This window comes from Harmonia axyridis, chromosome 1, assembly GCF_914767665.1.
Source record: "Harmonia axyridis chromosome 1, icHarAxyr1.1, whole genome shotgun sequence".
Lineage (NCBI taxonomy): Eukaryota > Metazoa > Arthropoda > Insecta > Coleoptera > Coccinellidae > Harmonia > Harmonia axyridis.
The window spans coordinates 62,368,610-62,381,957 of NC_059501.1; the positions used below are offsets into that span (position 1 = coordinate 62,368,610).

The 13,348-nt window shown below is 36.5% G+C and overlaps 1 protein-coding gene across 1 annotated transcript; it reads right to left on the bottom strand.

The window, feature by feature from the left end:
- Positions 1–3,807: 3,807 nt before the first annotated feature.
- On the bottom strand, positions 3,808–10,373 carry LOC123672837 (titin-like). Its single transcript, XM_045607149.1, has 14 exons — positions 10,249–10,373; positions 9,405–9,487; positions 9,073–9,186; positions 8,781–9,010; positions 8,398–8,537; positions 7,554–7,636; positions 7,222–7,335; positions 6,930–7,159; positions 6,547–6,686; positions 5,703–5,785; positions 5,371–5,484; positions 5,079–5,308; positions 4,696–4,835; positions 3,808–3,934 (listed from the first exon to the last, which is right to left on the bottom strand). The coding sequence occupies exons 1-14, from the start codon at positions 10,371–10,373 to the stop codon at positions 3,808–3,810; spliced, it is 1,953 nt and encodes a 650-aa protein (XP_045463105.1).
- Between the last annotated feature and the right edge of the window lie 2,975 nt (positions 10,374–13,348).

Here is a 13,348-nt window from a genome sequence, read left to right on the forward strand (position 1 = left end):
CTTGGCGATAGGAGTTTTCCATTAGTGACAACAAATATAACCCAAAATGAAGCAGCTATAAAAAGTTTAAGGACAGAAAGGCGCCTGGGGCAGATAAAATGAATAATAAACTTCTCAAATATGGCGGAATGGAACTAGTGAAGGAGCTGACAAATCTCTTCGAGGTAACAACGCCAAAGGGAAGAATACCTCAATCTTGGAAATTGAGCATCACTACTACTCATTTATAGGATAGTGCGCTTGAGGCTTTTGTTTTCATATAAAGGATATGCGCTCAGCATTTGCAAATGTAAACCTCTGTTCAGCTCAGCAGTTGAGCTGAGTTTTCATTTTGCAGTATGTAGAATCAAAATATTCAGAAAAAAATATCCAGAGTTTTTTTCGAAAACTATAATAGCTATTCCCATTAACTTCGATTCAAAATTGGTTGGCATTAAAACGAAAACTCTAGGAATTTTAATAGGAAGTGATTTTTTGCCTTGAATGACTCCAAAGGTCAATTTTTCGTAATAATGAAAACACTATTATATTCGCCGCATTTTATTCTATTGTCTTTCAAGGAAAAACTGTAATTCCTCTATATCAGATATCAAAATGCGCACCAAGGAGTCACATCCAAAAATGCAACATATTTCAAAGCTTCTAATCATATTGATACTCCTTTTAATCTTGAAATGAATAAACCACTTTTACAAGATTTAATTTAGAATTGGTTACTGATAAATGCCGTTTTCATGTTAAAGTCGGCAAATTTTTGCATACAAAATTTGTTTTTTGCTGAAAGCAAACTTTTTATCAGGATACCAGAATGAACATAAAGAAATTCCAATAAAAATGCTACTCACTTTTTCTCTTCATTTTCTGGTTTCAGCTTAGTAACCGGGAAAAACTTTTCATCCAACTCTACCAATATTTCGTCATTGGCAAACTTCTCCTCTTCCACATTGATCCAAAACGACTTCTCGATCATTTTTCGAGGAGGGATCTGAAAAATAACATCATATCGTTAAAACTCCATGTTTACACATATGAAGTATTTCGAGTTCACGGTAAGCATAGTATTCTACTGAAGTTGTATCAACCACACTCTAATCCACAGAATCTTTACAACCATTTAAAGACATTTTCTGAAAGTGAAATTTTAAACGCTTGTAACAATTCTGTAGATTACAGTGTGGTTACTTCAATTTCAGTAGTATACACATACGAAGGAAATAAAAAAACGTACTGTTATCCAATTCGCTTTTTTCAGCGGTACTGGTGTATTCCACTTTTTCTTTGGCTTAAGACCATACGGAATGTTTTGACTCTCATTTGGCCAGCTTGGTGGTAAGGGCACTGCTGAAGCCATTCCTGGAGCTAAAGGTGGAATGCCATCCATAGGGGGAGGTACTAGTATGGGAAGCGGAGGTGGTGAAGGTATGCTTGATGATTCCTGCATTGGAGGTGCAGGAGGTACTGAGTTGTCATTCGCGTCCTCCAATGGTCTCTCATTTTCTTTCCCAACACTTTTTCGCTACTTGCTGATTTTAATGTGTTAAGTTTAGCTTCTATTTCCACTTTAGCTTGTAGAGCCTCTCCCAGTTGTCTTTGGAGCTCTTTAACTCTGGCACTATCATCCTGATTAGATTTCTCTGAAATGAAGTAGAGGAAAAATTGAGTTACAATAATGAAGAGGAGAGATTATAAAGAGTGTAGTTAGTGTCCTTGAATTCTTTGAGCTTTTCCATTTGTTCTGCACTGGGTAAATACTAAAAAACATAATGAAAATATGAAGAAGGAAAAAGCATAAAATAAAACTTATTTTACCGTATTCCAATTAAAAACAAAAAAAAAATGATAAAGCACTGACTTGGCGATAGGAGTTTTCCATTAGTGACAACAAATACCCAGCAAACACGTTACATCACTTGGCAGTTTCGCGAAGTCTCAAATTGCACATTGACAGATATCTTCATTGCGATTACGCATACTTGTTCTAAACATATTTATTTTGCGACATTGCTTTGTTAACAACAATTCGAAGATGCAGTGATAATAATTTGAGGATATTAATAAATAACCACAATGCCATCCCCATAGAAAGTGGTAAATTAGTAGTTAAAAAGTTTACCATCGAGCGACTTCGCAACGAAGTCTTTTTGAGAACTACACAATGTTAACATGAATTGGATGATATTTCAAATCCTTTTTGAGTGGGTCACTTTATGTTCCCAATGTGGCTGTTTATTCTGGTGAATGTAATAGTAATACTTTGCACATTAATGTGCAAATTGATTGGATTGTTGAAAATAATAATAATTATTTTCAATTATCCATCTGTGGCACTGAAATATCCAGCCCTCAAAGAGTCCGACGAATATTTATTTATTCTCCTTCATCTGGATGTAATAAACAAAAACAAACGATTCAGAGCAATCCGAGAGGTCGTCGGTGAAACCAGAACGTGATCCTAATAGAAGCATTTTTGCAACAAAATACAGATTACGTATTCACTTGGTCCGTTTTCTGGCTGATCGAGCGATATTTCGAAAACTACAATAGCTATAGGCTTCCCGTTTTTTCAGTTTTATTTGTGCGTTGGTGTCTGCCATGTGGCTGGTGATATAGCTATATCACCAAAAAACCAATAAATTAAAATATATACATATAGTATTTTTTTATAAGTGGTCAAATGAAGACCGGCTAGGTTTGTTAATTTTATTATTTTATGAGAGATAATTTCACTTTTTTGTGACGTTTGTTTTTTTATATTAGATTGAATAATTATTTATTATATGGATGTTCCATTACTTCATTTCCCATTTCCAAATTGTATGTACAAATTTCTACAGGATTACTTTTGTGATATTCATAAAATAGTCCCTTTGGCACTATACAGTGTGTTTCCAAATTGTATGTATGACTTTGTACAAGATATTCTACACATCAAATAAATGATATTCTATATAGGAATCCTTGTCCGAATTTGAACAATACAAGGCATTTGACCTATATTAAATATCATTTATTCAATGGGTAGAATATCTTGTACAAAGTCATACATACAATTTGGAAACACACTGTATAGTGCCAAAGGGACTTTTTTATGAATATCACAAAAGTAATGTTTTGTGGGGATTACAGATTCCTGCGTTACGGTTATGGTGGCGCTGCCAACCAGGTTAACGCTTCCCCCAACAGAGGGCGCAACAATCTACTTAAGCCTCGAAGTAAGCATCTTAAACGGAGATAAGCCGAGGATAGGCAGGTAGAGGCCTAGTTAGAAAACCATATTTATTTTTCCCGCTAACTAGGAGCAGGCAGATTGAGATCTAGTTAGCGGATGTCCCGTTATAGTTATCCCGAGGTAAATCAGGAGTAGGCAGATTGAGGCCTGATTAAACCCCACCATCGACCAAGTCGTCACGCTGTCCCAGAAGTTTTATTAAGTTCAAAATTTTATCTTATATGGAAGTCAGTATGTGTACTCTATGTGTAGTGAAAAAAAGAATAGTATTGAGAAGTCTAATAATGATTTCCTAATGAAATCATAATCGAACTTCCTATTGAAATTGATATAATGTTCTCTATGTGTGGTGAAAAAGGGAATGGAATATAGAGATATCAAAGAGACCTCGCATGAAACGACCCAATGTGGTTATTAAAAAGACATTTATTGACTCAAAAACTTCCATAAAAGTGACAACAAATGGATGTTTTTTTGGGGATATTTTTTCATGTCTCAATTTGAACAACACAACGACTTGAAATGCGTACATGATGTCGCGGACATTTCGCTGCAAATGCGAGCGGGAGGCAATGTTTTTAATACATCGCATGCGAGCTTTTAGTTGCAAAGTTACTTCCATGGTACTTCACAGTTACCTCCCAGTGTTTGCTGGGTATAACCCAAAATGAAGCAGCTATAAAAAGTTTAAGGACAGAAAGGCGCCTGGGGCAGATAAAATGAATAATAAACTTCTCAAATATGGCGGAATGGAACTAGTGAAGGAGCTGACAAATCTCTTCGAGGTAACAACGCCAAAGGGAAAAATACCTCAATCTTGGAAATTGAGCATCACTACTACTCATTTATAGGATAGTGCGCTTGAGGCTTTTGTTTTCATATAAAGGATATGCGCTCAGCATTTGCAAATGTAAACCTCTGCTCAGCTCAGCAGTTGAGCTGAGTTTTCATTTTGCAGTGTGTAGAATCAAAATATTCAGAAAAAAATATCCAGAGTTTTTTTCGAAAACTATAATAGCTATTCCCATTAACTTCGATTCAAAATTGGTTGGCATTAAAACGTAAACTCTAGGAATTTTAATAGGAAGTGATTTTTTGCCTTGAATGACTCCAAAGGTCAATTTTTCGAAATAATGAAAACACTATTATATTCGCCGCATTTTATTCTATTGTCTTTCAAGGAAAAACTGTAATTCCTCTATATCAGATATCAAAATGCGCACCAAGGAGTCACATCCAAAAATGCAACATATTTCAAAGCTTCTAATCATATTGATACTCCTTTTAATCTTGAAATGAATAAACCACTTTTACAAGATTTAATTTAGAATTGGTTACTGATAAATGCCGTTTTCATGTTAAAGTCGGCAAATTTTTGCATACAAAATTCGTTTTTTGCTGAAAGCAAACTTTTTATCAGGATACCAGAATGAACATAAAGAAATTCCAATGAAAATGCTACTCACTTTTTCTCTTCATTTTCTGGTTTCAGCTTAGTAACCGGGAAAAACTTTTCATCCAACTCTCTCAATATTTCGTCATTGGCAAACTTCTCCTCTTCCACATTGATCCAAAACGACTTCTCGATCATTTTTCGAGGAGGGATCTGAAAAATAACATCATATCGTTAAAACTCCATGTTTACACATATGAAGTATTTCGAGTTCACGGTAAGCATAGTATTCTACTGAAGTTGTATCAACCACACTCTAATCCACAGAATCTTTACAACCCTTCAAAGACATTTTCTGAAAGTGAAATTTTGAACCCTTGTAACAATTCTGTAGATTACAGTGTGGTTACTTCAATTTCAGTAGTATACACATACGAAGGAAATAAAAAAACGTACTGTTATCCAATTCGCTTTTTTCAGCGGTACTGGTGTATTCCACTTTTTCTTTGGCTTAAGACCATACGGAATGTTTTGACTCTCATTTGGCCAGCTTGGTGGTAAGGGCACTGCTGAAGCCATTCCTGGAGCCAAAGGTGGAATGCCATCCATAGGGGGAGGTACTAGTATGGGAAGCGGAGGTGGTGAAGGTATGCTTGATGATTCCTGCATTGGAGGTGCAGGAGGTACTGAGTTGGCATTCGCGTCCTCCAATGGTCTCTCATTTTCTTTCCCAACACTTTTTCGCTACTTGCTGATTTTAATGTGTTAAGTTTAGCTTCTATTTCCACTTTAGCTTGTAGAGCCTCTCCCAGTTGTCTTTGGAGCTCTTTAACTCTGGCACTATCATCCTGATTAGATTTCTCTGAAATGAAGTAGAGGAAAAATTGAGTTACAATAATGAAGAGGAGAGATTATAAAGAGTGTAGTTAGTGTCCTTGAATTCTTTGAGCTTTTCCATTTGTTCTGCACTGGGTAAATACTAAAAAACATAATGAAAATATGAAGAAGGAAAAAGCATAAAATAAAACTTATTTTACCGTATTCCAATTAAAAACAAAAAAAAAATGATAAAGCACTGACTTGGCGATAGGAGTTTTCCATTAGTGACAACAAATATAACCCAAAATGAAGCAGCTATAAAAAGTTTAAGGACAGAAAGGCGCCTGGGGCAGATAAAATGAATAATAAACTTCTCAAATATGGCGGAATGGAACTAGTGAAGGAGCTGACAAATCTCTTCGAGGTAACAACGCCAAAGGGAAAAATACCTCAATCTTGGAAATTGAGCATCACTACTACTCATTTATAGGATAGTGCGCTTGAGGCTTTTGTTTTCATATAAAGGATATGCGCTCAGCATTTGCAAATGTAAACCTCTGCTCAGCTCAGCAGTTGAGCTGAGTTTTCATTTTGCAGTGTGTAGAATCAAAATATTCAGAAAAAAATATCCAGAGTTTTTTTCGAAAACTATAATAGCTATTCCCATTAACTTCGATTCAAAATTGGTTGGCATTAAAACGTAAACTCTAGGAATTTTAATAGGAAGTGATTTTTTGCCTTGAATGACTCCAAAGGTCAATTTTTCGAAATAATGAAAACACTATTATATTCGCCGCATTTTATTCTATTGTCTTTCAAGGAAAAACTGTAATTCCTCTATATCAGATATCAAAATGCGCACCAAGGAGTCACATCCAAAAATGCAACATATTTCAAAGCTTCTAATCATATTGATACTCCTTTTAATCTTGAAATGAATAAACCACTTTTACAAGATTTAATTTAGAATTGGTTACTGATAAATGCCGTTTTCATGTTAAAGTCGGCAAATTTTTGCATACAAAATTCGTTTTTTGCTGAAAGCAAACTTTTTATCAGGATACCAGAATGAACATAAAGAAATTCCAATGAAAATGCTACTCACTTTTTCTCTTCATTTTCTGGTTTCAGCTTAGTAACCGGGAAAAACTTTTCATCCAACTCTCTCAATATTTCGTCATTGGCAAACTTCTCCTCTTCCACATTGATCCAAAACGACTTCTCGATCATTTTTCGAGGAGGGATCTGAAAAATAACATCATATCGTTAAAACTCCATGTTTACACATATGAAGTATTTCGAGTTCACGGTAAGCATAGTATTCTACTGAAGTTGTATCAACCACACTCTAATCCACAGAATCTTTACAACCCTTCAAAGACATTTTCTGAAAGTGAAATTTTGAACCCTTGTAACAATTCTGTAGATTACAGTGTGGTTACTTCAATTTCAGTAGTATACACATACGAAGGAAATAAAAAAACGTACTGTTATCCAATTCGCTTTTTTCAGCGGTACTGGTGTATTCCACTTTTTCTTTGGCTTAAGACCATACGGAATGTTTTGACTCTCATTTGGCCAGCTTGGTGGTAAGGGCACTGCTGAAGCCATTCCTGGAGCCAAAGGTGGAATGCCATCCATAGGGGGAGGTACTAGTATGGGAAGCGGAGGTGGTGAAGGTATGCTTGATGATTCCTGCATTGGAGGTGCAGGAGGTACTGAGTTGGCATTCGCGTCCTCCAATGGTCTCTCATTTTCTTTCCCAACACTTTTTCGCTACTTGCTGATTTTAATGTGTTAAGTTTAGCTTCTATTTCCACTTTAGCTTGTAGAGCCTCTCCCAGTTGTCTTTGGAGCTCTTTAACTCTGGCACTATCATCCTGATTAGATTTCTCTGAAATGAAGTAGAGGAAAAATTGAGTTACAATAATGAAGAGGAGAGATTATAAAGAGTGTAGTTAGTGTCCTTGAATTCTTTGAGCTTTTCCATTTGTTCTGCACTGGGTAAATACTAAAAAACATAATGAAAATATGAAGAAGGAAAAAGCATAAAATAAAACTTATTTTACCGTATTCCAATTAAAAACAAAAAAAAAATGATAAAGCACTGACTTGGCGATAGGAGTTTTCCATTAGTGACAACAAATATAACCCAAAATGAAGCAGCTATAAAAAGTTTAAGGACAGAAAGGCGCCTGGGGCAGATAAAATGAATAATAAACTTCTCAAATATGGCGGAATGGAACTAGTGAAGGAGCTGACAAATCTCTTCGAGGTAACAACGCCAAAGGGAAAAATACCTCAATCTTGGAAATTGAGCATCACTACTACTCATTTATAGGATAGTGCGCTTGAGGCTTTTGTTTTCATATAAAGGATATGCGCTCAGCATTTGCAAATGTAAACCTCTGCTCAGCTCAGCAGTTGAGCTGAGTTTTCATTTTGCAGTGTGTAGAATCAAAATATTCAGAAAAAAATATCCAGAGTTTTTTTCGAAAACTATAATAGCTATTCCCATTAACTTCGATTCAAAATTGGTTGGCATTAAAACGTAAACTCTAGGAATTTTAATAGGAAGTGATTTTTTGCCTTGAATGACTCCAAAGGTCAATTTTTCGAAATAATGAAAACACTATTATATTCGCCGCATTTTATTCTATTGTCTTTCAAGGAAAAACTGTAATTCCTCTATATCAGATATCAAAATGCGCACCAAGGAGTCACATCCAAAAATGCAACATATTTCAAAGCTTCTAATCATATTGATACTCCTTTTAATCTTGAAATGAATAAACCACTTTTACAAGATTTAATTTAGAATTGGTTACTGATAAATGCCGTTTTCATGTTAAAGTCGGCAAATTTTTGCATACAAAATTCGTTTTTTGCTGAAAGCAAACTTTTTATCAGGATACCAGAATGAACATAAAGAAATTCCAATGAAAATGCTACTCACTTTTTCTCTTCATTTTCTGGTTTCAGCTTAGTAACCGGGAAAAACTTTTCATCCAACTCTCTCAATATTTCGTCATTGGCAAACTTCTCCTCTTCCACATTGATCCAAAACGACTTCTCGATCATTTTTCGAGGAGGGATCTGAAAAATAACATCATATCGTTAAAACTCCATGTTTACACATATGAAGTATTTCGAGTTCACGGTAAGCATAGTATTCTACTGAAGTTGTATCAACCACACTCTAATCCACAGAATCTTTACAACCCTTCAAAGACATTTTCTGAAAGTGAAATTTTGAACCCTTGTAACAATTCTGTAGATTACAGTGTGGTTACTTCAATTTCAGTAGTATACACATACGAAGGAAATAAAAAAACGTACTGTTATCCAATTCGCTTTTTTCAGCGGTACTGGTGTATTCCACTTTTTCTTTGGCTTAAGACCATACGGAATGTTTTGACTCTCATTTGGCCAGCTTGGTGGTAAGGGCACTGCTGAAGCCATTCCTGGAGCCAAAGGTGGAATGCCATCCATAGGGGGAGGTACTAGTATGGGAAGCGGAGGTGGTGAAGGTATGCTTGATGATTCCTGCATTGGAGGTGCAGGAGGTACTGAGTTGGCATTCGCGTCCTCCAATGGTCTCTCATTTTCTTTCCCAACACTTTTTCGCTACTTGCTGATTTTAATGTGTTAAGTTTAGCTTCTATTTCCACTTTAGCTTGTAGAGCCTCTCCCAGTTGTCTTTGGAGCTCTTTAACTCTGGCACTATCATCCTGATTAGATTTCTCTGAAATGAAGTAGAGGAAAAATTGAGTTACAATAATGAAGAGGAGAGATTATAAAGAGTGTAGTTAGTGTCCTTGAATTCTTTGAGCTTTTCCATTTGTTCTGCACTGGGTAAATACTAAAAAACATAATGAAAATATGAAGAAGGAAAAAGCATAAAATAAAACTTATTTTACCGTATTCCAATTAAAAACAAAAAAAAAATGATAAAGCACTGACTTGGCGATAGGAGTTTTCCATTAGTGACAACAAATATAACCCAAAATGAAGCAGCTATAAAAAGTTTAAGGACAGAAAGGCGCCTGGGGCAGATAAAATGAATAATAAACTTCTCAAATATGGCGGAATGGAACTAGTGAAGGAGCTGACAAATCTCTTCGAGGTAACAACGCCAAAGGGAAAAATACCTCAATCTTGGAAATTGAGCATCACTACTACTCATTTATAGGATAGTGCGCTTGAGGCTTTTGTTTTCATATAAAGGATATGCGCTCAGCATTTGCAAATGTAAACCTCTGCTCAGCTCAGCAGTTGAGCTGAGTTTTCATTTTGCAGTATGTAGAATCAAAATATTCAGAAAAAAATATCCAGAGTTTTTTTCTAAAACTATAATAGCTATTCCCATTAACTTCGATTAAAAATTAGTTGGCATTAAAACGTAAACTCTAGGAATTTTAATAGGAAGTAATTTTTTGCCTTGAATGACTCCAAAGGTCAATTTTTCGAAATAATGAAAACAGTATTATATTCGCCGCATTTTATTCTATTGTCTTTCAAGGAAAAACTGTAATTCCGCTATATCAGATATCAAAATGCGCACCAAGGAGTCACATCCAAAAATGCAACATATTTCAAAGCTTCTAATCATATTGATACTCCTTTTAATCTTGAAATGAATAAACCACTTTTACAAGATTTAATTTAGAATTGGTTACTGATAAATGCCGTTTTCATGTTAAAGTCGGCAAATTTTTGCATACAAAATTTGTTTTTTGCTGAAAGCAAACTTTTTATCAGGATACCAGAATGAACATAAAGAAATTCCAATAAAAATGCTACTCACTTTTTCTCTTCATTTTCTGGTTTCAGCTTAGTAACCGGGAAAAACTTTTCATCCAACTCTCTCAATATTTCGTCATTGGCAAACTTCTCCTCTTCCACATTGATCCAAAACGACTTCTCGATCATTTTTCGAGGAGGGATCTGAAAAATAACATCATATCGTTAAAACTCCATGTTTACACATATGAAGTATTTCGAGTTCACGGTAAGCATAGTATTCTACTGAAGTTGTATCAACCACACTCTAATCCACAGAATCTTTACAACCCTTTAAAGACATTTTCTGAAAGTGAAATTTTAAACGCTTGTAACAATTCTGTAGATTACAGTGTGGTTACTTCAATTTCAGTAGTATACACATACGAAGGAAATAAAAAAACGTACTGTTATCCAATTCGCTTTTTTCAGCGGTACTGGTGTATTCCACTTTTTCTTTGGCTTAAGACCATACGGAATGTTTTGACTCTCATTTGGCCAGCTTGGTGGTAAGGGCACTGCTGAAGCCATTCCTGGAGCTAAAGGTGGAATGCCATCCATAGGGGGAGGTACTAGTATGGGAAGCGGAGGTGGTGAAGGTATGCTTGATGATTCCTGCATTGGAGGTGCAGGAGGTACTGAGTTGTCATTCGCGTCCTCCAATGGTCTCTCATTTTCTTTCCCAACACTTTTTCGCTACTTGCTGATTTTAATGTGTTAAGTTTAGCTTCTATTTCCACTTTAGCTTGTAGAGCCTCTCCCAGTTGTCTTTGGAGCTCTTTAACTCTGGCACTATCATCCTGATTAGATTTCTCTGAAATGAAGTAGAGGAAAAATTGAGTTACAATAATGAAGAGGAGAGATTATAAAGAGTGTAGTTAGTGTCCTTGAATTCTTTGAGCTTTTCCATTTGTTCTGCACTGGGTAAATACTAAAAAACATAATGAAAATATGAAGAAGGAAAAAGCATAAAATAAAACTTATTTTACCGTATTCCAATTAAAAACAAAAAAAAAATGATAAAGCACTGACTTGGCGATAGGAGTTTTCCATTAGTGACAAACTCTAGGAATTTTAATAGGAAGTGATTTTTTGCCTTGAATGACTCCAAAGGTCAATTTTTCGAAATAATGAAAACACTATTATATTCGCCGCATTTTATTCTATTGTCTTTCAAGGAAAAACTGTAATTCCTCTATATCAGATATCAAAATGCGCACCAAGGAGTCACATCCAAAAATGCAACATATTTCAAAGCTTCTAATCATTGTGAGTTGATGGTGCATGTATATCTCTCGGTTGTCAGATTAAATTCAAGTTTATTCGGGTGATTGTTTGAAAAATTCAGTGAAAACTGTGACTTGGGCCTTTTAAATTCTGGTTTGTGTTCGACACGTAAGAAAATCTTCATTTTTAGAAGTTTTTCTCTGAATTCAGGCAATACTGTTTTTCATCTCCTGTCCCATTGTTTATTTTCTTAGAGGTGAAAATCGCATAATTCTTCGTGACAAACCTCTGATTGCGCCGACGTTTTGAGTTGAAAGTCGGTACGCAATCCTTCCCCACCTCTTTGTGGCGCACGGGCGACCTGCTTGTGTGGTTAGTGGATGTTCGCTGGCCTGCTGTTGTTAGTCTGCTGCATATGCTGGATTGGCGTACTACGTGTTTAAAACTTTAACGGATAAACGTCGAGTTATATATTACTCGTAAATTCCTCCTTTGCTTTTCCCTCCGTCCTCGTTTTCTTGTTTTCCGTGGCCCTCCCCCTCTGTTGGAATCTCTCGTAAAGGCCCACGAGAGTGAAGAGTTTACCTTACTTCCTTTCCCACAAATAATTTGAAATTGAAATTTATTGTTCGTACACCTGCAATAGCAGCCAAAGATACACCTTATCAATAATGTCTGAAAACACCTCATGCGCGAACTGCACGAAGCCGGTGCTACCTTCGGATAGCATGAAACTTCAGTGCGACGGCTGCAAGAGACTGATCCACGTCACTTGTACAGACCTACCGCAGGACGATCGCGTTACTCGTCGTCGAGTTAAATGTTTGAAGGTTCTATGTAACTCTTGCGGTGCAAATCTTGAGGCCTCTCTTGATATCAAAGGTCTGATAGAGTCATTCAAAAACGATATACGTAGAGAACTTGAGGATGTTAAATTAAAAATTGAGACATTAAATGAGAAGCTCACTGCTGTCGAAGGCTCAGCTGTCGAAAACTCTAAGTCTGTGCAGTCCTCTGATGTTGTTATTCAGGAGGTACTGGACAGATTGAATCGGGCCAAAAATGTGTTTATCAGGGGGGTCCCTGAACTTGCGGGAGACGTGAATGCTGGGAGGAAGCATGACGGATCGGTGGTGACGGAGGTGCTCAATACTGTAAACTGTCCAGCTAAGCCTATCACCATTTTTCGAGTGGGCAAACCCAACGTTGCAAACAAGTATCCACGTATGATTAAGTTGGTAATGCCAAGCGAGCACGATGCTCGAACCATTTTAAGGAATAAGAAAAATTTAATTGGGAAAAGTTCTACTTCGAAATTATCTATCATAAGTGACCAAACTCCCTCTCAGGTTCAGCTACTGAATAGACTACGCGGGGAACTTGATGCGAGGAAGGCAAACGGAGAGCCTAACCTTACCATAAAATATATACATGGTGCGCCCAAAATAATCTCAACCAACTTTCGTACACAAGATAGCCTCTAACGGAGGCCAACAATTGCCCTATCTAGGCTGGAAATTTTTTTTATTCTAATTTACACTCGTTATTTGCTAAATTCAATGAACTCGTATGTAACATAGTTGATCTCAAACCTAACATAATTTTCCTAACCGAAACATGGCTTAAATCAACTGTCCCAGATTCACTAATAAGCATCGCAGGTTACAGCGTTTACAGAGCGGACAGATTGAATCGTGTCGGTGGTGGAGTGTGCATATACTTGTGCGATGAGATCGTGGCCAACTTTGAGGTTCAGCAGCACATTGCCGTGGTCCGGGGTGTGGAGGCCCTGCATCTCAGCCTCACCAAGGAAACCATAAACATAAACTTAGTATGTGTCTACAGACCTCCTGAGGTATCCCCCGAAGCCAATGCTCAGTTGATCGATTACCTGAGCC

Excerpts from the sequence above, each read along its gene's own strand:
- LOC123672837 (XM_045607149.1), bottom strand. The coding sequence starts at position 10,373 with ATGATCGAGAAGTCGTTTTGGATCAATGTGGAAGAGGAGAAGTTTGCC. Across the intron at positions 9,011-9,072 it reads TAACACATTAAAATCAGCAA|TACCTCCTGCACCTCCAATG; the intron begins GTAGCGAAAAAG and ends ATGCCAACTCAG. Across the intron at positions 4,836-5,078 it reads AAAAAGCGAATTGGATAACA|ATCCCTCCTCGAAAAATGAT; the intron begins GTACGTTTTTTT and ends GTTATTTTTCAG.